This window comes from Cyprinus carpio, chromosome B21 (genome assembly GCF_018340385.1).
Source record: "Cyprinus carpio isolate SPL01 chromosome B21, ASM1834038v1, whole genome shotgun sequence".
NCBI lineage: Eukaryota > Metazoa > Chordata > Actinopteri > Cypriniformes > Cyprinidae > Cyprinus > Cyprinus carpio.
In genome coordinates this window covers 79,787-106,415 of record NC_056617.1, presented here as the reverse complement: position 1 = coordinate 106,415, position 26,629 = coordinate 79,787, and the positions used below count along the sequence as shown (strand labels likewise).

General features: G+C 34.6%; 1 protein-coding gene across 1 annotated transcript in view; it reads right to left on the bottom strand.

The window, feature by feature from the left end:
- Positions 1-26,629, bottom strand: part of LOC109065251 (AP-3 complex subunit beta-1-like) — a 97,757-nt gene that overhangs the window by 62,002 nt on the left and 9,126 nt on the right. Inside the window, exons 3-22 of the mRNA XM_042747805.1 lie at positions 22,034-22,107; positions 21,798-21,874; positions 21,139-21,394; positions 17,935-18,106; positions 17,784-17,874; positions 13,865-14,047; positions 13,361-13,510; positions 11,819-11,916; positions 11,666-11,720; positions 9,234-9,305; positions 9,053-9,115; positions 8,735-8,867; positions 7,691-7,800; positions 7,406-7,582; positions 7,146-7,332; positions 3,850-3,980; positions 3,549-3,690; positions 3,323-3,461; positions 1,376-1,559; positions 1,227-1,266 (exon numbers count right to left, since the gene is read on the bottom strand). Of these exons, the coding sequence (XP_042603739.1) occupies positions 1,227-1,266; positions 1,376-1,559; positions 3,323-3,461; positions 3,549-3,690; positions 3,850-3,980; positions 7,146-7,332; positions 7,406-7,582; positions 7,691-7,800; positions 8,735-8,867; positions 9,053-9,115; positions 9,234-9,305; positions 11,666-11,720; positions 11,819-11,916; positions 13,361-13,510; positions 13,865-14,047; positions 17,784-17,874; positions 17,935-18,106; positions 21,139-21,394; positions 21,798-21,874; positions 22,034-22,107 (2,534 nt within the window). The remainder of the gene's footprint in view (positions 1-1,226; positions 1,267-1,375; positions 1,560-3,322; positions 3,462-3,548; positions 3,691-3,849; positions 3,981-7,145; positions 7,333-7,405; positions 7,583-7,690; positions 7,801-8,734; positions 8,868-9,052; positions 9,116-9,233; positions 9,306-11,665; positions 11,721-11,818; positions 11,917-13,360; positions 13,511-13,864; positions 14,048-17,783; positions 17,875-17,934; positions 18,107-21,138; positions 21,395-21,797; positions 21,875-22,033; positions 22,108-26,629) is intronic.

Here is a 26,629-nt window from a genome sequence, read left to right as displayed (position 1 = left end):
TTCTGTTCTTAACACATTTTACTAGTTTTAACTGCATTAAGCAAATTTCCCTTCAAAAAGTTGTCAGCCAATTGGTGAGGAACACTGTTTAATATACTCCCCAACACTGATTTTAAGCCGCATTTGTTGTTAATTTTAGGCTCTGCACTTTTATTTCAACACTGACAAGTATCAATAAAAATAGTCACATCTAATTAAAGACACCTAATTAAACCTATTTTTTTTGTGTGCATTTTTCATAATTATTAGACAAATAATATTAATTTTGTAACAATTAGACATACTGCGTGAATGATTTTGGCCTTGGTTCTGGAAGTATTTTCCCAATTAATTTTTCTCAGAGGGATTTTACAAAAAAAGTAATTTTTTAAGAGTTACAAGCCATGAAGCAAACCAACCAGCCAGAAGGCTAATCAAACCAAGATGATCATGATCTGAAGCAGCAAATTATATGAAAATCGGTCAGCTACAAAACTGTACTAAAAATACTTAATGAACTACAATCCCATGCTGCATTGCGAATGACAATAACATCTAAAAAGAAGGGGATCTGAACTACTGATTTAAAGATGTTGCATATTTAACATTTAAACAATGTGTTATACATATATATATATATATATATATATATATATATATATATATATACATATACATATATATATATATACATATACATATATATATATATATACATATATATATATATATATACACACACACACACACACACACACACACACACACACACACACACACACACACACACACACACACACACACACCACACACACACACACACACACACACACACAAATGCCACTATTAAATTATTTTAAGAGTGTAGGGAGACTGACTCTGTCGTAATGCTTCATGGAGGTTGGAGGGCAGTTAAAAGTTATTTTGCTGGAGCTCATGGGTAATGAAGTTTTTCCACAAGAAATTATGTGGCTTAACATGATTATTTTTAAAATAAGTTGAAATAGTGCAGGCTGATGGCTTCAACAGAAGCATATACCATAGATTATTTTAAGTTAAGTTATCGTTCAAAATCAATTCCCCTATGGACAAAATGAATGGGATTTTCACTTTAGAAACCATTATGTAGACCACAGACAGGTCACTGGGGTTTGGAAAACAGCCATTATATCACAAAATAACAAAACCAAAATTATAACAAAAAGAAGTAAACTGTAAAATTAAAAGAATCTCGGAAACCAACTCACAGTCATCCAGATCAAGCAGAGACACTTCCTTTTTCTCAACCTGCTGAAAAGAAACATGAATGCCAGATGTTACGCATGCAGATTAATATACAGCACAACTTCATACTCGCAATTTAGGATGTGTGCTTGGACTGTCTTGTTCTTCTCACCGTTGTGACTGGTTTAGACTGCACAGGTTTAGACCTAGTGTTTTTCTTCTGGTCTGTCCCCGAGTCTGAATCTGAATCTAATTCTGATCCGGATTCAGATGAACTTTCAGATGAGGAACTCTCAGAGGCTGATTCACTTTCGGACCTGGATTCACCCTTTACAGCGCTCCCATTCTTCTGCTTCCTATTTGAGTTAAACGCACACAGAAACAGAAACAACTGAACTATTTGTTTGAGTTCACCAGACAAATTAATAACTGCAAAACATCCACTAAACACACTTCACTTCTAAATTTCATCTATTTCTTATGCACTAAACACTACAATTAATGATATAAAATCATGTTTAAATATTTATTCCTGGGTCATTTTTGACAACCTAAAAAAATAACTGTTCAACAATTTGCCATTACTAAAGAACATTTCAATATTCAAGCATAAAAAGGGACGTCGTTTGATACAGAGAGAGAGCACAAGAGAGAAGGTTGGCTAAATTAGCAGAGGGAACAATGTCTGTTTAATTGTTAAATGATTAGATGGATTAATCTGGCCTTTGGATTTCATTTGCTCAGAACAAGTGACACACACACACACACACACACACACACACACAAACATCTAACTGAATTGTGCACAGTTCAACGGCAGCATTAAAGCAGGTTGTGTGTATGTGTATTAATGAGAGCATTTCATGGTAGTTGATGATGGAGGCGAGAGCCTTAAATTATGCTCAATAATGACAGAACAGCAAACAAAACATGCAAAGAGTGTATAGTGTGTGTGTGTGTGTTAGCTGTTTAATTACCACCTCTAATAAAGGCAGCAGGGTCAACTATGGGAACGTTACATCACAACAATTAACAGTGCAAACTCTGTGTGTGGACAGGATAGAAAAAGTCATCATGTTAGTGTGTTTTATGCCTTGCAAATGTACAAATTTGGGTTTATGTGATGAACTAAACACATTCTGCTGATTTTAAACTTGTTACTAATGTTAGCAAAATTGCAAAAGTGACTTTTGATAGTTTCAGAAGCATAAGTAAAAATGGGTTTCAAATCAAAAACTGATGAATAAATGATTTGCATTGTATGCCATTGCTTTTTAAAACAAAACGCACAGAAATGCATTGCTAAAAATAAAATGCATAGTTGTGGTGGGGCCAGCAAAAACGTTAAACTACTGAGAAAACATCCTTATTGTTGAGGCCTGGCGTGTGTGAGGGAGAGAAAGAGAGAGAGTGTGTGAGTGTCTATGTGCGTATGAACAGATGGAGGGCGAGATTATTGGTGCCACATTTTATTAGTCACGTTTTATGCTGCAGCATACACAATCACACAAACACACACACACCGAACACACACATTATTTACCTCCTGCACATATATAAAACCCAAGTTGTACATTGTGCATCCACTTGTGCACACACTTGAGCAAAACACACCCATATATGCGGTTAAAATTACCAAAGTCAATCTCGCATACCATCTGTCTGTACATTTATGCACATAAACACTTCAAAATAGGCAATAGCATGAGGTGCAAATATAAAGCCCTGGAATTCAGAGCACGCACATTGTCGGTAGCATTCAGTGGGTGTTTAGTAAACAAGCACGACTTTTAATGAAGGTTTATGCATAAGTGATGTATCTATTTAAATGAAAAAAATGCTGTGTCTGGCATAAATATAAATGGCTGATTTCTAAAATACAAAACAGTTGAAAAGTTTGCGGTTTAACGCATCCTTGTTAAATAAAGTTATTAATTTCTTTCAAAAAATTTTTACTGTCCCCAAACCTTTTACGAGTAGTGTACATTTGCTATTCATCTTAAATTAAATTGAAAAACCGCCAGGAATTGATTTAGAAAGAATGAATCTGCTCAGAAACAGAGCAAGGTCATGACTGGTTAATTTAAATGAGTTCTTTTACACTGCGTGAGACCAGTACCTGTCTTTGCTGTCCGGTTTCTGCTGTTGTAGTTTTTTGTTTTTTAGAGTTTTCTTCTTCTTTTCTGAATCTGATTGACTGGAGCTGCTCTTATTCGAATCATCGCTGTTCTCCTCACTCTCAGATTCGCTTTCTGATTCTACATGTACACAAAAAGAGGTTAAGACAAACCTCAAATTTGCTAAAACATCCTTTTACACTAAACAAGCCAAAGCTCATGTTTTACCTTCACTGCTGCTGCTACTGCTGTCCTCACTACTGCTTCCCTCTTCCTCCTCCTCTTCCTCCTCCTCAGAATCAGAGTAGAACTTCTCATCTGATTTGCCAGGTTTGGATTTACCAAACACTGGTGCTCCGGCCTCTTTCACCTGCCCCAGTCACAAATGAACAGGAAATGAGGTCATAATAATTTGAGACTTGGTAACATCACTGGACTGTGAATGAACTGTATGCTGAGGCCCTTTTATTACATAAGACATTTTAACATTATGTGAGGATTATCTTTTAAAAATAAAAGGGAGTCTTACCGGTTCTACTACCTCCACAATTCTCACTGATTGGTCAGGAGCGACAGCCGGCCAATCAGAAAGCTCCAGGTATCCATTGGCCTGGGAATTAAGCGAATGAGAGAGCGTGCCAAGCTGAAACCGGTCTCGATCTGAAAAAAATGACAAGAGAGGAAAACCAAGAGATAGATCAGTAAATATATGTTGATATCATCAAATATTATGCAGTGGCCAAAAACATGTAACGTTTTGATATCAAAGCAACACCCGCTGATTTGGCCATCCAATAACACAAACATCAGTTCAACGGTAAAACCTTTCAGTGAAGGTTATTCAAAAATTAAAGTAAAGGTACAAATAAATGAATAAATAAAATAGAAAATAACTGTATAAATATAAAATAAAACATTTAAATTTCCTGAAATGCCATTTGATTCTGCATTCTAAACACTGGTATCATGAGATTAATCACAAATTATTATATTTTATTAACAGAAAACCTTTTCCAGGTAATATGAAACATAACTTTAATATATTTCTTTAAATCTTTCACTTTAAATAGATTATTAATATAACAATATTCATTATTATATTTCATATTAATTATAGATGTAATCATGAATATAATTATAATTGTCATATTGTAGTAGATTAGATTATATATAGTAGCTTAGATTCAATATATAATATCACAATAAAGTTCAATCTACTGTAATCTTCTCCAATATAATCTAATAAATATTCAGCTGCCTTTATAGTTTCATCATAAATGTGGCATAAAATAGTTCGAAAACAAACTGTACTGTTTTGAACAAGCAGACAGTCAAAAGTTTTGCTATGCAAGACTAATAAACTCAGATCTTCTAGTTTATTAACTCTGGGTATTACTGTACTTCTTTGTCATAATAAACAAAAAAGCAATAAGTGTCTGCACAGGCCTTCAGGAGACCTGCAGGGTAATTGATATTAAACTGGCAGAAATGCCACGGCATTCAGGTCTGCCCATGTGCCCTTCTCACAATATGCCAGGTACATCCCGTAATAACCAAGGTATATGAACGCATAATCACTGCGGCTCTGCAGAACATAAACATGAGCGAAAAACGCCACCGCACACAGATCACCCAAACCACCAATATTAAAAATGACAGCAGCAGTTAAATGTCTGGCAAATGTTATAGGCCAAATTTATACCGCATTAATGAAATAAAGACAAATCGCTGTATGTTTCAGTATTCTAATTTATTTGAATCTATAGTAACCATGGGAACAATCATGAAATCACTGTATTAAAACAAATTAGAGCCAGAAACAGCAGCACAGATTTGAAATCAGTAAATTATCAATTCGGACTATTGATGATTCGCCTTCATCGCACAGATCATATCCTGCGTCTTCACATGACTTAAAAACACACACAAAGACGTGTCACTTTGAGTTTCACCAAAGTGAAGCATAATCAGCCCTTACAAACTTTATTACCTCCTTTTAAGAGCAGGACACGCTTTACCAAGCACCGAGAACGATACTCAGCACAACTAAAATGACCCACAGCGACAGCCGGCATCAATCACACAGAGCTCAACCCACCCACCAAACCAAAATCCATCCATCCATCCATGAAAGCCTTTTTCCATCCGTGTATCTACAGGAGCAAATGAGTAACACCCTTTCCCTGCTCGTGAGTGTAATTACTCCCGTTTGATTGTAGGTGAAGTGTGTGAACGTACAGGAGGTAGTAGTAAAGCAACGTGTGGGCGTGTGCGGGGCGGACAGGACGCCCCGTTATCAAATTACGCAGAATCCAACAATTCAATTCCGCACAAGAGGAACAGAAGGCATAGCCTTCAAATCCACACGGCTAATCCGGAGAAGATAAAAAAGCCCAGTTCAGAGGCGGGAAAAAATAACTGTGGCATTTGATAGAATCGGTTGCAGAGTATTTCTGCGTGCTGTATTGATGTTTACGGGTTAGCGCTGCTGTCATGGCCTGCGGGGATGAATTCCCATGGCAGTGTTGTGTGTGTTTCAGTTCTGAAGCCCTGCTGGAATGGAATGATGTGATGAAATAAGAGAGAAGTGGGAGAAATCGATGTCAGCAGAACTCTTGAGTTCGTGTAGATGTGGTCGTGTCATTTAGAATCAGAGCATGACGGTAAACTGACGGCTTTGGATTTTTTTTAACTGCTCCAGCTGTTTTATCATGCAACAAAGCTTTAAAGGTGAGCGATATAGGCTAGAGGTTACAGATCTGTGTTGGTAACTGAAAGGTTGTAGGTTCGAATCTTGCACAGAATGGTTTCACGCATCCCTTAGCTTATGACCACTGAATTTCCACCACTTGTGAAATTATGTTTAATCATATTATAAATTATGTTCACTACAGAATTATATTTACGACTTTTCCAGACATGAAACACTACATTTTCTTTTTGCAGTTTCAATCATTTAAAAAAAAATTTTTAAAATTTTTTTAAAGACAAATACAAAATGTAATTTCTAGCTGATAAAATGTTTTACTACTTAACTTGCAATAAAAAAAAAAATTAAGCAAAAACTGAAACAAATTTTATGGCTTTCCCAGGCCCGAAAAACTAAACTAAATTATTTTTATTTTTTATTTTCAAATAAATAATAAATATATAAATATATAAATATATAAAAAAAAATGATCATTTTACAGAGATTTCAACAACAAAATGTAATTTTTCTATGAAATTTCTCTTTTTACTACGTAACTTAACATTTTATTCACTACAGAAATTTAAATGACTCTTTAACACTATTTCAAGTAGAAATCTGTAGTTTGAAATCTACATTATTTGCAGGTTTTCTACCATACTTAACTACAAAAAATATATATATATATATATATATATATATATATATATATACTATAGAAATTTACACAACACCATATGACTTTCCCAGTCATGAAAATCTACATTATTTTCAGTTACATTTATTTTTTAAAAGCATTTTAGAGACTGCAACAACAAAAATTAATTTCTAGCCGATAAAATTTTACTACAATTTTTTTACTACCCAACTACAATTTTTTTTAAATATTTAATTTATCTAAATACTAGATAATACTACTATACTAGTATTATACTACTATACTATATACTTTTTAATACTTTTCCAGCCTGAAAACCTGCATACTTTGCCGTTTCAATCATTTTTTAAATTATTTTAATAGCAAAAAGCAATTTCTGATAAACTGATAAAATTTGAATACAGTACTCAGCTACAAAAAATATATATATTCACTAAAGAAATACAAATGACTCTATGTGACTTTTCGAGGTAGTTACCTTTGAAGGCAGATTGCAGGACAGGAGCCGGTTTGGGCGCCATCAGGATGCGGCGAGCGTATTTGCTCAGGGCTCCGCTCTTCTCGTTTGGGACGATCAGCTGACGAATGAACCGCGTTCGGTCTCTGATGTCATAGCTCTGATCGTACTTGCCCAAGTTCAAAATGTATTGAGTCAGCAGTTTAGTCTGTATGAGATAAAAAAAGTAAGATAAAGCATAGCCAAAACACACACCCACCCAAAGTGTGATTTGATTTGACCTGTTTGGAATTGGTCAGGTAGAGTTTGGCAGCAAGGTTGACCGTCTGGAGTTTGACAATGTCCTCCTCGCTGGTGAAGGTCTTGGCCATCTTTCGCAGGACGTCGGGGGCGATTTTAGGCACGTGTTCACAGTATTCACCCATCAGCCACAGGATGCTGGCCCTCGCCATTGAGACCTAAATAGGAAACAGACACGAAATACACAAAGTGTTAAACTTATATGAATCAGACTGTAGTTGCACACTATAACACTAGAGTTGAGTAACATTGCACTCGTGTCTCACAGTGATGTTGTCGAAGAGTTTGGCCATGTGTTTGATGATGTCACTGTGCTGTGACGGCTGAGTCTGCAGAAGTTTCTTGATGACTACGACGCTCTCTGCGACAACAGTCTCTATGAAGAGAAGAAACACATGAATACGCTGTTTTTACTGGAGTAACAGTAACTTACTGTAGTAACCAGTGTTGCAGCAACTTAACTACATTTTTGTGGTGAGGAATTAATTCACACGCTCTTATATATAAATGTCCTCTCTTATATGCACAGTAGTTTTAGGGAGTTATTTCAAGTCAGATAAAACAGATAAATCAAGCCCTTGTGATGCATTTTGTTGGTAAATGCTGCAGTTTACCATATTTTACACTTAAGTATTTATAAATATTTAAGAAACTATATTTTAAAAGTGTTTCATACTTTTACCAGTTGTACACTTTATGTCATTTGTATGTTAAATATTATTTATATTCAACTATATATTTCTACTTAGCAAAATCAACAAATCAATTAAAACTAAAATATGATTACATTATAATTTCAAAACATTGTTTAAAATAATTTTAAAAAATTGTCTTTAAAAAAAATAACATGCAAAAATATACACATACCTAAAATAATACTAAAAATAGTAATAATAACAATTATTTCGAATATTTCAATGTAATGTATGGCAAAAAAATTCTACAATTATTCAAGAAGAAATCCTTTTAATAGTCCATTAATATAGTTTCTGAATAAAAACATTGTCTAAAAATTGACTTTCTATTAGATTGATTTAAATTCAAGATAAATCAGAAATCGTTTTCTCTTTTCAATAAATATGAATAAGTTATATTTTGAGGTTTTAAAGTTTAACACATATACATATAATTTTATATTGAGACTATGACATGGATTCGTCAGAAAGATTATTCACGTTTTCATCTCTGGAGATAATGGCTCTGTCTTTATCCTCAATTTTGTCTTTACACTGCAAAACATTGAACTTCATCATATTGCCATCTGGAGGCAACCAGAAGCACTTATGATAACTAAGTTAGTGTGTGATTACCGTCTCTGTTGGACAGCAGCAGGACCAGGCCGTTGAGGCAGGTGTCGGTCACTTCAGAGATGTTAGTGGCACAACGGCCGATGGCCTGGATGGTGGCCGCCGCAAACGCCTTATCCTGACTCTTCACATACGTCTGGAACACACATATAGCTGCTTAAACCTGCTGTTCCTCAGCTGTGTTTCTATATCTTATTTGCGGTCTACCAACACAGGATTTTAAGGTATCATAAAAGTATTCAAAACTCAGCATTTATCGCAGACTTCATCTCAAGAGTTTTTTCCCCCCTTCAGAATCAATTTAATTTATTTAAAATGTACCTGGAATTCTCTCAGTATGGTGGAGATGTTTGCTTCATTAGCCAGGTTAGTCAAGATCTCCAGCTAAAGGATTTAAACAAAAGCAAAAAACATCAGAGAAGACACAAAACATCAGCAGCAGATAACGACGGTTTCAAGACTACTGAACATTAACACAGACACAAAGACTGAATGAAGGTACCTTGAGTGTTTTGATGTGCGTGGCATCTGTAGACCTCACATAGAAGCTCTTCATGAAGGGCTCAAACATTCCCTAAAAACAGCACAGCCATTAACTCAGGGTTACCTCGGACAGTAGTACGTACTTCAGATTTAGTTATTACCTAAAGACTTTACCTCAGATTTTAGTGTTTGCCATTTTCCCTTTTACCACACTTCTTGCCTGCATACCTCAGTTTTAACAGTTTATCTGAGCAAATTTAGATCCACTCTACGTTCAGACTATTGCCTTACTATTCACCTCAGATTATACTTAATTTACATCAAATTTGTATCTGATTTTCAACCAATACCCCAGATTTTACCTCAAGTTTTTCTCAGACATTATTTCAGCAAATTTCAGGACTAATTTGGCTCTACCTCAAATTTTAATTGAGCATTTACTTACCTCAAGGTTTTTCTTAGACATTACATCAGTTTATTTGTGGCTTAAAATAGGCCTATACCTCAAATTTTAACTCAGCATTTGCCTCAGAAGATAAAATATGTGATAAATTCAATGTATGTTAGATACTACCTTCAGTTTGCTTAGGACATAACTGAAGCTAAACTCAGTGTTTGCCCCATATCTAACCCTGCAATTTACTTCATACTGTATGTCACCTCTTGATGTCCCTCAAAATTAAGGTTTCTTACTGTAAGATTTACTTAGGGGGCAATTGTGGTCTAATGGTTAGAGTGGGACTTGTAAACCAAAGGTTGTGGGTTCGAGTCTCAATACCAGCAGGGATTGTAGGTGGGGGGAGTGAACGACTAGTGCTCTCTTCCACCCGCAATATCACAACTGAGGTGAGACGCTTGAGCAAGACACCGAACCCCCAACTGTGTGTGTTCACAGTGTGTGCTATCAATTTCAAGTCCTAAACTCACACCACTTCCTTTCCTTAGCCATGACCATACTTGGCCACACATCTATTCCTTTTCCTTTTCATATTTTACCTCATGAATTCCCACAGAAATGAGTCCTACCCTTTGATTTTACCTTAGTGTTTACCTCAGATCTTATCTTGCAATTTGCTTTATTTTTTACCTCATGATTTCTCTCAGAATTGAGGACTACCTCTGATTTGAACTGGCATCTTACCTAGAGATTAACTTCATATTTGACCTCATGACTTCTCACAGAATTGATCCCTACCTCTGATTTTACCTCAGATCTTACATTATTATTTCATATTTTACTTCATGATATCCCTCAAAATTAAGGCCCACCCATAATTTTACCTTAATGTTTACCTCAAATCTAACCTTGCATTTTACTTCATGGTTTACCTCATGATTTCTCACAGAATTGACCTCTACCTCTGATTTTACCTCACATCTTACATTATGATTTATTTCATATTTAACTTCATGATTTCCTTTAAAATTAAGGCCAACCTCTGATTTTACCTCATTGTTTACCTCAAATATAACCTTGCAATTTACTTCATGTTTTCCCATATGATTTTTAACAGAATTGATCCCTACCACTGATTTTACCTCAGTTTTACCTCAGATCTTTCATTATGATTTATTTCATATTTTACTTCATGATTTCCCTTAAAATTAAGGCCCACCTCTGATTTCACCTCAATGTTTACCTCAAATCTAACCTTGCATTTTACTTCATGTTTTACCTCATGATTTCTCACAGAATTGATCCCTACCTCTGATTTTACCTCACATCTTACATTATTATTACATATTTTACTGCATGATATCCCTCAAAATTAAGGCCCACCTCTGATTTTACCTCAGTGTTTACCTCAAATCTAACCTCGCAATTTTCTTCATGTTTTACCTCATGATTTCTCACAGAATTGATCCCTACCTCTGATTTTACCTCACATCTTACATTATGATTTATTTCATATTTTACTTCATGATTTCCTTTAAAATTAAGGCCAACCTCTGATTTTACCTCATTGTTTACCTCAAATATAACCTTGCAATTTACTTCATGTTTTCCCTTATGATTTTTAACAGAATTGATCCCTACCACTGATTTCACCTCAGTTTTTACCTCAGATCTTTCATTATGATTTATTTAATATTTTACTTCATGATTTCCTTTAAAATTAAGGCCAACCTCTGATTTAACCTCAACATTTACCTCAAATCTAACCTTGCATTTTACTTCATGTTTTACCTCATTATTTCTCACAGAATTGATCCCTACCTCTGATTTTACCTCACATCTTACATTATTATTACATATTTTACTGATTTTACCTCAATGTTTACCTCAAGACTTCCTTCAGAATTGAGGCCTACCTCTAATATTACCTCAGTGTTTACCAAATGGACTTATACATTTAGGCCTAACTGATTCTAAATCATTAACACTGTTCATAATATATTGGGGTTTATCATGAGAAAAGCAGGACGAATGTTTCAGCGAGTCTGTAGTACCTTCCTCTGAATGGACATGGTGGCTATGTTCTGCAACACAATGTACTGAACTTCCCTAAAAGAGCCAAGATTGAAACCAAAAACAGGAATTAGATTGACAGATTTGATCTTGATATCATCTCCATCTCATTTCTCTCATAGTGTGTATATTACCTGTGGCTCCTTAAGAGCCTCACAAGAGACTTGGTGATGATGCTAAGTTCATGTTTAGGAGCCAAATGCCAGTAGAGCTGAGATACTGCCATCACAACCTGACAAAGACAGATGATTAATGCTATAAATGAAAAGCTGTGCCTTTAAATGGGTTCTTAAAATGATACCAAGAAACTAAAACACAATATTATCATGCCTTTTTTCGATGGTATGTTTTCAGAAAGGGAGAGACGTGGTGGAGAGTCCCAGAGATATGTGAAGAAGTGAGAGAAAGAGGAAGAGGAGGGTTTTAGCAAGGTTGAAAAAGAGATAGATGGTGATAGATTAGGAAGCCTTCAATGTATGTAATGATTTTGTCTTCCCCAAATTACTTTGACCCCAATATACGAACAGGACAGCAGACTTCAACACATCAGAGAGAGAGAGCTGATAAAGACAGAGTGCAGACTGAGTGTAGAACAAAGCAGGACAAGTTTTAATCAAAACATATCACACACACACGCTACAAAAAACACACATACACACAGACCTTGAGCTTCCAGGTTGATGGAGCACTCGAGTCACTCTGTGTGTGTGATGTAGGAGGAAATAACGTTTTCTGAGCACATTTCTAAGGCTGAGTGTGTGTAACATGATGGAGTTGTGTCTGATACAGCCTTGGTCCTGCTAATATTCTGATGTACAAACACACTCACACTCAAACACACACACACTCAGGTGCATCCTGAAGGCCTTCGCTATTGCTCAGAGTTGAACAACAACGAGCATAAGAGAGGGAGAGTGAGAAAACTGGAGAGCGCAGATGTGTGTATAAATGAGAGTATGTGAGTGTCTTAAAGGAATATTACAGATCAAATATGAAATAATAAAGAAGAAAGGATGTAACTATGTAACTGCAAATGGAGCAAACCTTATCTACAGGAATGAAATCAGCAACGATTGGCTAAAAGTTTATCTATATTGTCAGAAGCAAAAAAGGAGAAATGGCCTAAATAATAAAACAACTGCTTATATATAATTATCAACTGCACTATATAATGTGTAGAGTTCTTACATTTATTATTATTATTATCAACTAATATTGAAGTAACATGAAACACAATAACTATGATTAATACTGTTGTATAAATATTCAAAATGGCAAAATGTTTATTGATTATATATGCTGCTTTAATAATATTTGCTATACTAGTATTTATTATATAAATCTTTAAACTATACTAAATGCAATGAGTAATATTTGTATCATTAACAATAATAATAATATAAAATATTTCAAATAATAATTTTAATAATAAATAATAAATTGTAATTATTAATAAATAATAAACATTATGTATTACAATATTCAGTTTACATAAATACTTATAATAATAATTCAAAATTAATATAGCTGTATCAATATTTAATATGGCAGAAGTTACTTAATATAATAGTATAATTACTGTTTCTATCATGACAGATTTGGTCAAAGAATATTCCTTTAAATAGAAACAGAGGTCACTGTGTGTGTGTGTGTGTGTGTGTGTGTGTGTGACTCACTGCAGTGTTTCTGCTCTGTAACAGTGGTTTAGTGTTTCTGAGCAGGAGTCTGTGGTCTGGATCCATGATGTACGGTTTGGACTGCTCCACTCTCCTCTCCTCCTCTGAATCATAAAACGCTTTCTCACTGTTCTCGTCAAACACAGCGTCCTACAATCATAAACACAATTAATGAATAAAAACATCTAAAAAAAAGGTCATTAAACCAACTCTAAAAATGATTAAAAGGAACACCAGCAACTTTCTCTCCTGAGACCATCACTACAGTCTACATAAAATCAGTCAGAGTTACAATATAAAGTCCTCTCAATCCCTCCTTCCTACCTGAAACCCTCAATGCTAGCATTGAAAAAAAAGAAAACAAAATCAAAATCAGATGAGTCAGTTTCAAGCAGCAATTCTGTGCTCAAATGAAACCGCTAAACTTGATCTCTGAGCTTTAAAAATATGTAAAATAATAATGAAATACTACTTGTGCTTAAACACTTAAAGACAGTAGCTGACCTCTCTCCACGGGCTGACAAACTGCGTCCTGGCGTATCGGGTCAGCATGTGTATGATGACCACCTGACCCCACTCCTCCACGTCCACCAGCAGGTTACACAGCTTGCGATAGTTCTTATGGATCAGGTCAATCCGGTCCGGACAGACCTCCTCAAACGCCATCACCACGCTGCCAGCAACCAGCTACAAAAAACACACACGATAAACAGCACGGTTTACAACTCACCTATATATATGATACTTTGGTACTCATGTGAAAAGTGTTAGTTTGAATATTTTGGTTAGTATTGTATTGTAATACCACCTAACTGAACTTCGCTATAAATATACATTACATTTGCACACATGAAAAGAAGAAGAAAAAGCATCTGTACACATTTACTCTTACATTGTGTCTGAAGTTATAAAACTGTGCAGACACACACACACACACACATACACACCAAAGCTTCTGTGCAATTATCACTCACCTGCTTCTGCAGCAACCCTAAAGTTGTGCTGGAGGTTTATAATTGCAAATTAAGCTGATTAGGTTATATATGCGTCGTAATTACAAACCTCAGTGTGGTCTCAAAAAAAACATACTCTTAAAATAACAAAACCTTCTCCTCCCCACAAAAATAAAATAACAAACCACCACCACCACATTACACTAATGAACTATAGTATATGAGAGAGTGTGTGTGAAAACAACACACACACACACACAGAGAGTTTGAGCAGGTCAGGTGCTTCATTCATCATCATGTGACTTCAATTCCAGCTCTGAGGAACCAAATGACATGTAACTGATCACTTAGACCTTTAAAGAAAGGGTAAAGGTTTAAAAATAAAAGGGTTTTAAGGTGAACTGAGAAAATTAGCAGTTATAAATATTACGCAACAGCCATGAATGAACTCTTTCTCCACCAAACAAGAAATTTTCTGGGTTTCTGTGTTTTCACGGTTATACACTCGGGGGTGCTATTACACATCTCCTGAATGAGTCTAGAATGCCCCGATCAAAAACACACGTGAGGAAGACGCAGAAATTAGTGATCTTATATGTAAGCATATGCATATATAAAATAATGCGATCATCAACAATAAACAGCATATAAATGAAAACTGCCTAATGTTACCGAGTGAAATGTTGATCCAGGAAGTGGTGAAGGACTGTGCAACCTTTGGGAGTACTGATGGAAGCCATCTACTGCAGCTTTGCTTTGATAATCGTACTGAATATGATCCAGATTAAATATTTAATAAAAATGTGATTTTTCTCAGTTTTTTGCTCAAAAATACAAAAAATCTTAATAAAACAATAAAACATTCAATGTTTTATATAAAAAAAAAAAGAATGCTTGAAGCTAGAATAAAACTTTTTAACTGTTTAAAAGTAGAGGCTTTGTTCTTTATTTTGATGCATTGCATGTTCGGATGTTCATACAATATAATATTCTGGGGGCCATGAAATTTAAGTGAAAATCATCAAAAAGGCTGGTGGTGGCTGGGAACTTTTTTTCAAAAACGCAGACGGGGAAAGTGTTGATATTTTGCAACATTTATGCTATTATTTACAACACCAAAGATGAGAGTCTGGCTTGTTGAGTTATTCTGAATAAGCAATTTCAAATATAAATAAATCTTGTGTGTGTGTTTATGTAATACATATATATATATATATATATATATATATATATATATATATATATATAATATGTTAAATACTGTAAACATATCTAAATGATATAACATTTAATTCTGAAGAAACAATTTACAAATAAATTAATTCATAAAGTTTATATCAATTTACTTTAAATAACAAATACAATATCATATACCTATATAACAAAATCTCAATCCTAATTTATAAACATTTTTCTTGGCTATTTGTAATCTATTTTAATTTTTGATTCTTGTTCCCATTACTATAAAATTTTATTATATTAAAATAAATATAAATGTTATAAATATTTGTATATCGTATTATATATGTTGAATTTAATTTAAAATCTTACTTGTTTTATTTACATACATTTATATCCATTTTTATATAAAATCTAATCTAACTGATATACTTTTTCTTATTTTATATTTTATATAATTCTCGTTTCCCATAACTATAAAAATGTTAATACATATTAACTGTGTACTATGGATATGGTACACAACAATCACATTTAAGTCAATATGATAAATAAGTTAGGTCAAAAGTAATCTAAAAGAAGTCAGACTACATTATCAAATATGTGTAATCCAAATTATGTCTAAAAGTTTATGGACAATACAATGCATTTAACAATCTTTTTTTTATGTATCTATCTTTCTATTTCCCTTTCATCTATAGCTAGTGTCTCTCCATCTTTTTTGTTCCCATATTACCCAACAGGAGCTCCAAGGTAAACTTCATCCACCATCAACAAAGCTCTTCCTTACACACACCTCTGCTATCTCTGCTGCTTGACAAGACCTTAATGGAAAAATCACACTAAGCAAATGGTTTCCTCTAATAACAATAAATTTCCTGTAAAATTATGAAGGGTACAGGACGTTTCCCTGCATCATTTTGTCATGAATTCTAATTAAGGCCGGGCCGCACTGACGGGAGAGAGGAAACAGGGAAATGCTGGGTCATCAGCGAGCGAGGAGAGATAGAGAGAGACGCTGGGAACGCTGCGGCTGTGATTGATGCTGGGCTTGCCGTCAGACTGAAGACCACACATACGCGCTCATATTTCACAACGGCAACACATCCCCGCGAGCTTCCTTAGCAGCGTACAGGGGGAAGCTCGTAGAGATGTCTATTATGTCCCAATAAACATTTTCCAGCGCATATTTGGGAAGCTCTACAGGTGAAATTACAGCTCTGCGTTTAAAAGCCTATGAGGACAACGTGAGCTGAAACCGAAATAAACCCATCACACATAACTCAGATTTGAGGCCGGCAGGAAAGTTTTAAGATAATGTATTGCTGAGACTTTGTCCAAGGCCCTGGCGGGAATGTGTTGAGTTCAGAAAGTGTTTATTTTACTGCCAGAAGCGTTTTAGATAGTGGGAAGTCGGACAGAAATTAATGTGGTGTTGTTTCGCCATCTGGTGGCTGTATGCTGTAAATTAAAGTTAATGTAAAACATGCATTAAACTTGATTCGTTTATTTCAATTCAGATCATTTGTATATTTATATAACCGCTTTTTGGAAGACAGCTGGTCAGATTGTAAGTCCGTCAGTTTCACTCTGATACACAGCTTCAAAAGAAAATTTTTCATATTGTACAGGCAGACTGAAAAAAATTTACACTTTGTGATAATCCCATGTATTTATTATTTTAATTTCCCACCTGTGTTTTAGAAGCAGAATTAAATTATTTAATTTGTAATTTAATTTAGTCTCATTTAAATTAATTTAATTTAATACTTTTATTGTATTACCTTTAACTTTATTACTTTTAATTTATTATTTTATTGTATTACTTTTATTTTACTGAGTTACTTTTATTTTAATTTACATAATTGGTTCCTTGTGACAATTTTTTTTTCAGTTAAAAGTTTAATTTTATATCTAGTAAAAACTTTTTTTTTTGTTTACTATAATAACCCTGTTCCAAAAGACAAAAATAACAGAATATAAATAATATATATTTTTAATTATTAATTAAAAAAAAAGAAATTTTTTAGACTAATATTTTTCAAGTTTACACAATTCAGTGCAACACTTTGCTAAAAAAAAAAAGAAAGAGGCTTAAAGGGAAACAATTTAAACTAAAGTAACGCATTTTGTTTACAACTTCAATGTAAAACAGACCATTTAATCATATTAAATCTTAATAATTTGTTTACGTTTTCATCACTAATAAAAATTTTAATGATAGTTTAATGATTAGTAATAGACATAGAATGAAAAAAAAAACTGGTTGTGTGCGTATGTGAAGATTTTACCGTGCTTTTGTCTTTCAGGAGTTTCTCAATCACTTCGATCAGATGCTCTTTCTGATCTGGGTCCAGACCTGGAAGACAAAACGCAGAGACTCTGTAAAATATTCATTCGTTAACATTTAGTAAGCACATCTGTGTGAATGCGTGAAATAACCTGTAGAGTTCTGAAATGGCCCGTACATGAGCAGCGGTTTTCCGCACATAAGGTGAAAGGTCGTACACTGTGGATGCTTCTTTGATGGACAGCATCATGATGGGGACGATGATGGGGACTCTGAGCTGGACAGGACCCTGAGAGCGCTCGCTCTGATCAGCTGATTGGGATCCTACACACACCCACAATGATGAAGACATGTGTTTAAGTTAGTGCTAATCGAAAAATACAGGTGCAAAACTTTCATTCTATGCATTTAAAGGGGTCTGAGCATAATGGGAGGAGACTAGTTCTGCATTATTGTGGAAAAATCTAATTGCATTTTTTCAGAAAAAAACGATGTATTTGCTTGTGCTTGTTTGTAGGGGCAGCACATTTTGGCCAAAAAATTTCAGAATATTTATATTAATATGGGCTATAAAAATAATAATAAGATAATAATAATCATAGCAGTAATTACAACATTTTCATTATTATTATTACTAACTAAAAATAAAATAAAAAGTAGAATAATAAATAACAACTATTACTGCTATTTTATATATATTATTAAATACTTTTGTACAGATAAAATGCTATACTATACATTTAATTACTAAAAATTTTTTTTTTTTTTTTAAAAATCAAGCATTTAAAAAAAAGATAATTTTATTTAAGTTACAACTATAAATTACAGAATTAATATTTATGGCTGCCTTTTATTTCTTCGCTTTCACATGTTAAACTCACATCAAACTTCTATTCTGATGGGAAAACCACCATTTATTTTTTTTTTAATTAAATTGCAGACTTTGCGTATATGATACGCATTAAATATTACTAAAACAGTATATGATATATATATTCAAATACTATACGTTATATTACTTAAAACAAAAAAATGTATCAAGAAAAATACTAAAAAATTTAAGAAAAATAAAAAACGAATAATATGAGCCAACTATAAAATTACAAAAAGGAATATTCATAACGGTCTTAACGTTCTTCATTTTCACACATTAAACCACACTTTATTTTGACGGAAAACTGCAGTCTATTTATTTAATTAGAAATAAGAAATATTGCAATTTCTACTACACTAGACTATTATACAAAAATATTACTATATACTATGTTTTACATTACCAAATAAATAAAACATTATTTAAGAAAAATAATGAAAATAATTTATTTTATATTACAACTATAAAATTACACCACTTTAAAGCATTGGGCGTTTATTTTGACAGAAACTGCAGTATTATGTAATTCATTCAACTGCAGCATTGGTGATTGATAATTGCCTCAAAGCATATCATAATTTTCAGTTTTTAGTCTGATTAATCGTGATGGCTTTCTGAGGGGCTTGACGGCATCGTCGTGTGAAGAGTAGAGAGAGCCCCTCATGGTGAGAGGAGAAAAAACAAAGAAAGGGGCGGGGCTTACCTTGACTGCGCCCGCTGAAAGGTGCTGACTTGAACAGTAGGGCGCTGAGATCATGCTGTTCCTCTGCGTACCGGCCGAGGTAACACATCAGCCGCTAGCTTCTTCAGCTAAAACACACACATTAACAACCAGACCAGTTCTTCATTACTATTCTGGGATAATTTGCTTCTGTTGTTTTACAGTTTCATACAGAAACACATCAGGAATAAAAAACACAGAACACAGCTTTAAGAAGCCACACAAATCACCAGAATCATCCAATCCTGCTTTAACAAACTCATTCTCCATCTTAATAACTCAGAGACTGTCATGAAAGAGTTGATCAGCTTGTGCTCAAAGGGGAAGGGGTCAAAGGGTCGGCTATCGTTTATAATTGCGTCCAGCTCTCGGGGTGATGACGAGGTCATTAGCGATCAGGGAGTCCATGACGACGCATTCCATCATCATCACCACGGTGATTACCAGCCAAATGGAAAAACATCACTCACTTCATAAAGAGAGACATTACCCATCTGCCCCTCTGGTTAATCACATTTACATACTGCGGCCTGCTGATCAGGGATTGGAGCAAGCCGTGCGCATGTTATTATGAGAGAGCGATCTAAATGTGAGCCGCTGGCATTTATGAAGCAGAATTATAAGAGGAAACAGAAAAAACAAACCTTGGGGGAGAGAGAGATTGTTGTTTCATGTAAGATTGTGTTACCGGGTCATTTATAAAGAAGGACGCAAGAAACCTGAAAACAAGATACTGCGCTTTGAAAAGTACATTCTGGGGATTAAACCAGAATTTTAAACCCAAACCTCAGAAGCATCCACCAGAAAGTAAAAAAAAGCAATATATTAAAATAAAAGTAAACTACAATTGAGTAAAATACACCTACAGTAAAATAATACAATTAAAAATAAATTAAATATAAAATAAAAGACATTATTTCATTATTATAGTGAGAAATTTAAAAAAAGAATATATGGGATTAAAATAAATTGCAATAACGTATGTGAATTGATAGAGGATATACAAAAAAAAAAGAACCTCAAACTAATAGCAAGAAAACTATAGTAGCGAATATTTTCCAAACTATATTTTATAAATATTTATAATATTATTTACTAAACTTAAAGTAAGACCATTATAAAATAATAATTAAAAAAAAAGGTAGATGGTCAATATTTCATTTAATTTAACTTGATGCACTTAAAATGCCTAAACAAAAAACCAATACTAATAAGAATATAATCAAATTATAAATAATTAATAAATAAATAAATAAATAAAAACAACTATAAAACGTTATTAATAAATAAATAAATTACAAAAATTTAGCTTAACAGTTGGTGCGTGTCGGTGACATCAAGGTTTAAAATTTTACTGAATAATTCAAAAAGAAAAAAATGCAAAAATTATATTAAAAGTAAAGGGTAAAGTAAATTAATAAAAAACACTAAAAAATAAATAATATTTTAACCATTAAAAATAAACACATTTTACTGAAAATCATGAGTGTTCACAGAAATCTCCCAGTTCATTCCTACAGGGATATTATTTGTTAACGCTTGTCCAAGTAGCAACAGTAACCAAGGAGGGGAGGAGTTTAGTGAAGGGTCAATACACAAGGTTTGAGTGTGTGTGTGTGTGTGTGTGTGTTGTGTGTGTGTGTGTGTGTGTGTGTGTGTGTGTGTTTCCTCTCTTTCTCACCCACCTGCAGTGAAGGGATCAATGGTCACACCTGTGTCTCGCAATGTGTGTGTGTGTGTGGTGGGTGTGTGGATCAATGCCAGCGTCCCCTGTGTCTCCGAGCTCCAGAGAGCACACAGCGTTCCGCACACAGCTGCCCCAGCGCTGGAGCATCAGACGTCGGGGGGAGACAGAGAGAACGTGACTGGGAATCTGGACCACAATTACACACTGGCCCCTCAAAAACAGACAGCGCGTCTTCTTCAGCCAAACACCTTTCACTGTCTTTTCCTGTCCTCTATCCAGACAATCATTCCTTCCATCTAAACATTCATTCTTCATCAACCAAGGGCTTCCCTGTGAGAGATGCCCCGATCAAAAAGAATAACCACTATCTACAGGGGTCCTCACAGCTGCCGAACACTTGTGTTCAGCAGTCAATTTCACTCTCAAGTCAAAGCAAAAAGCGCAGTGAGCGAAAACTGATTTGAAGCACTGTTTTTGGTGTGTTTGATATATTTTCTTACCTCATGTGTTTTGCTTGCAACATGTCTTCACCACTGCTGGGAAAAAGTTCAGATGCATTCTTTCCCTTGGCAATCAACTAGACCAGAGAGAAACAAAAATCTGATGAGACAGAATGAACGCACACACACTGATGCTGAGTGTGATGAATGCAGCAGCATAAATCAGAGACTGGATCTTAAAAAGGGGGTATAGTTCAGCAAAAAATGGAATATCCTGCCTATCTTTTACTCACCCTCAAGTTTCTCTCCAAACCCGTGTGAGCTTCCTTCTTAAGATGAACATTAACAAAGTATATTGTTTTGAAGAATGCTGCGGAACCAAGCAGTTGGTGGTTCACATGACTTTTATATAGTATGGAAAAATACAATGGACGTCAATGGGGACCAGTTTGCTCACCCACATTCTTCATTTTTTTGGGGTGAACTATGCCTTTAAAAGGCAGAGTCTCTATCTGTCAGGATGTCTTACCCCACAATCCTCTCATGGCCTCCAGCTTCAGAGACTCTTTGTTGCTTTCCAGCATCTCTTTCAGATCTTCATTCCTGCAGAGAAACCAATGATTCAGCCATTTCAATAATTCATATTTAAAACCAAGGTGAAAGAAGGATTTGATTCATTCACATTCCATGTACCCTGATGAAAATGCACCAGTGAAAGTTATAAATTGAGAGTATGGCCTGTCACTTCACTCAAAATCAGTGTCAGTGGTTTACCATTATTACACAGCATCAGTTCTTTTAATGTAAATGAAATAAAAACAACAAAGAATATCTTGTATTATCCAGAAATAGCAGAACCACTGAAAATATTATATATTCTAAAAATTATAATAAATATATACACTACACAGCACACACACACACAGGTTCTCTCCTCACACACACACAAACAACTACACACGTACGTCACAAATATTTTTAGAATTTGTTTTTATAAATATTTTATATTATTTTTATAATTAAACCTGTATAAGATTTTATAATATTTTATAAAAACATTATTTTATTATAAATGGCATATTTATACCAGTAATTAGATATTTGTATTTAAACTAACAAAAGCTTTAGTTCTTTAATTGTAAATTAATAAAAACAAACACTAATAATAACTGTATTAGTCCACATTTGTTTCAAAACAGCAGAACCACTGAAAAAAAATATATAGTCCTAGAAAATTATCTATATTATATATATATACACACACACACTACACACACAACACCACACAGATGTAACATCATACATATAGTTTATTTTATAATGATTTTTTTTATAATATCCTTATAATTAAACATTATTTTTATTATAAAAGGTATATTTATACATAACGTAGATACTTGTCATTTTTCAACTACAATATTAATATTATTTAATTACAATTTGTTCTCATATTTTAAAGTAAAAAAAAAAAAAAAAAAAAAAATGAAAATTATATAAATATTATATATTATAAACCTATATAATAAACTATAAACAGGGCAATTCATATTGTTTCACAATAAAAAAAAAATAAAAATAAAAAAATTATAAGAAAAAACCGCTGCATGCATATTGCAATTACACCGGCCAACAAAAGAACCCCGTGCACATACTAATTGTTATGTTTCCATCATTGAGATATTTGCTTTAAAATTTCAGTGGGTAATTCAAGTAAATACTTTAGGTTTGTTTGGTTGAAAAAAACTATAAAAACCCCTGGCCTTCATTACCAAAAAACACATGAATTCAGGAAAACCATCTCAAATCTCCAGCTAATGGAAGACTCTGAGCGAACTCTGGTCAGTCCCTCCATCCACACAGCGCTGTCCATTCACATACTGTATGTACCATGTTAGACAATTCCTTCAGAGACCTGTGAAGAATAGTTGCCATCACAATGTCACGGATACATATGATGCGACTTTTTAACAAAGGAACTGAATATAGACTTACTATAAGTAATTGTCTATACCCATCTTGTTAGGTGTCTGAACAAAGAACCAATGAAGACAATCTTATAGACTGAAAGAATATGTGAAACGTGAGAACAAAAGAGCTAATGGAAGAAGGCACTACAAAAAAAAAAAAAAAATAAAAAAAAAACAAGATCCCGTAAAATTTTTTCCATCTCCAAAACAATTGCCTTGTTTCAAAGTGGTTTGTGAAAAGTGGGCTTTCCTTGGCTTTTAAACCTTGGAGGCAACTTCTCCTACCCTCTCCTTGGTTTTCCCTCCTTCTTTCTCCTCATCAAAAACCGCTGCTGTGCTTGTTGGTCCAGAGCCTGTTTCCTTCTCTCCTCTTTCCCTTCCCTCCGAGCTGAAGGTCTGATTTCAGGCGTGGCTGAAAGGAGTTCTCAGCCGAGGCGGAGCGTTTTAGCATCACTTTCCGGCGGCCTCCAAGCATAGAAGCTGCCCAATCCTCCGTTCATCTTGATTGCACACAAGCAAAATTACTAAAAAGTCACAAACCACAGCAGTAGAGACAATCAAGAAGATCCCATACCTGAAGCCCTGTAAGAATAGCCACCCATTGCAGAGAAACTCGTCCAAGCCTTGCTTATTCTTCACAAATCCATTTAGAGAACATCCTAAGCGTGATTATGAGATCGTCCTTTCTCTCTCCAACCCTAGAAGCTGTAGCTAAATACCAAGAGAGAGTTTGATAGCCAATGGTCTACTGGTTTTCTATAAATGCAGACCTAGAGGGAGACAAGACAGCACTTATCCTCCTCCAGCCATACTCGTCATCTGGGTCAATTGCCCCATCAAGCAAGTCCGCACAACCATCCAGTGGACCACCCATCCAATTCAGATCACGAGCGCTGAGAAGACACCGAGGTTCCAATGATCACTCTTGAATTCCCTTACGACTTTCCTTCAAAGTTCTCCTGAGATCTGGTCCAGTTGTCCTAAGAAGCTTTTCATTTTGGTTCTCCATCAGAGACCGATGAAGCCCCAGGTATCGTTGGTATTGAGAGAAAATCAACCTCAGAATATTCAGAGATGGGCAAGCTGCAATCCCTTTGAAGCGCCTGTTGGCGACTTGTAGCCAATAATGGAAGTGGGTAAAATGGAAAGAGAGGAAGTTCATTTAGGTCAAAAACAGCACCAGCTCATTTCCATCTAAAAAGTGCTAAAGCGACTCCTCCTATCCCATCCGATGCTTGGTTGCGTTCCCACCTCCCTTTTTTTTATGGGAAAGCTTTTAGCAGTCTCAGTTAATTATCTTCAGACCGAGGTCTTTTCATCACCTCGTTCAAGAACCACATTCTTCCTCTTTGTTCGTCTCGTTCACTCTCAAGCCAGCTCTCTGCTTATCCTGATAACAAGGAAACATTCCTCCTGGCCCCACCAAGGCACAAAAATATAACAAGTCTTAAATAGAAATAGTGAGATGGAGGAAGGCGCAGGTGAAGAATATTTCCTAGAATGTGTTTTTTAGCCTCGATGAAAAACCGTGACAGACAATGTTTCCACTGAAATGTTTGGATTGAACAAGAATCACATCACAGCTGATGCAGATCTTCCAAGCAACTCGTGTAGTATATTCAGAGTCTTTTCAAGGAATTTGATAGCTTCCAAAAGAAACAGACTGAAATAAAGCTATAATTGCTGATAAACCCTCTTCCTAAGTTGTTGACTGCTGCAACAGAATCAATGAGTTTAACCTGAAAACTGGAGCAGAAAACAAACCATTATTTTATGATCTTATCAACCAAACAGATTAACCAAGGTTTCAATTTAGACTGAATTAACAGGTTTTTGAATAAAAACAGCAGGCCACACGACTCATGCCCTATATTTATATAAGTCTTCTGAAATCATATGACAGCTTTCAGAGAGAAACTGACTGAAATTTAAGTTATTATTTGTTCATAATCTTCCCCTTAAAGATTTTCTGGTGAACTCTCCCTGCAGTGTTGTTGTCCTTGCGTCTCTGCACTCATGAGTTCAGTCTTCTGCTTGCAGTCATGTGAGAGCGCCAATGCAGTTAGGCCTAAATAACATTAACCATTCTTCCATTATAACCCTCAACATACCAGTAACACACACACACACAAACCATCCCACCATCAGCTACAACAGAAAACCAGCATCTTGTAATCATGAAGCGGACATTAAACAGTATCCTCTTAACAACAGAAAGGAATCCACACGATCTAGTACCAGTGAATGAATAAATAACAACCAGCAGTGAATAATAAATGACATGATTCTCTTACGTCCAATTAGAATTACACCCAATTACCATGCCTCATTAATGTTTAATGAAAGCACAACAGACGTCCTGTCTAAAGTGGGAACTGTCATTCAGTGTAACCCGTAATTGTATGGAACAGATCCCTTAAAGCTAAATGAGTTGAGATCCCATCAGGACTGGGACATGAGGGTGTGACCGTCACCCTGTCTACTGCCTTTTTCGAAAGAGTGTGAGAAACAACCACTAGATAACACTAGAGACAATACAGTCCTGTGAGCTCCAGGCTTAGCACCTTATGAACACATTAGCACAAACATAATGTCCACTGTAGAAGCCAGAGGTGAGCCATGTGTTAGTTTCACTTCACACTGAATTTGATATCTGCCATCAAACTGAAGATAGTGCGTCTTATATTTACGACATACTGACTCCCTAGAGGAAGGGGAGCATGAGAATTAAAAAATGCCTGAACCCACCCAGAAATTATATATATATAAAATATATAATTATATATATATAGATAAATAGATATGATGATAATATCTATATATAATATATATAGTAATATATATATATTTATATATTTTTTTTTTTTTTTGGCTAAAAATGTAATTAACATATTTTATATTATCAATATATATATTATTTCTTTGCATTCAAATAATTGTCTGGTTACAACCTTTTAATTTTTTAACATAACCTAATTTTTCCCTTTTAAAACTATTTCTTCCTCCATCTACAGTACCACAAAAACATTCTAAAGGAGATAAGTACATAATTTCATTCCATCTGTATAGAGTAAGAAATATTAAATATCAATATATTATATGCACCTTTAGCATAATCTTATTAACGATATAGTGCCTCCAGTTTTTGCTAGAAAATT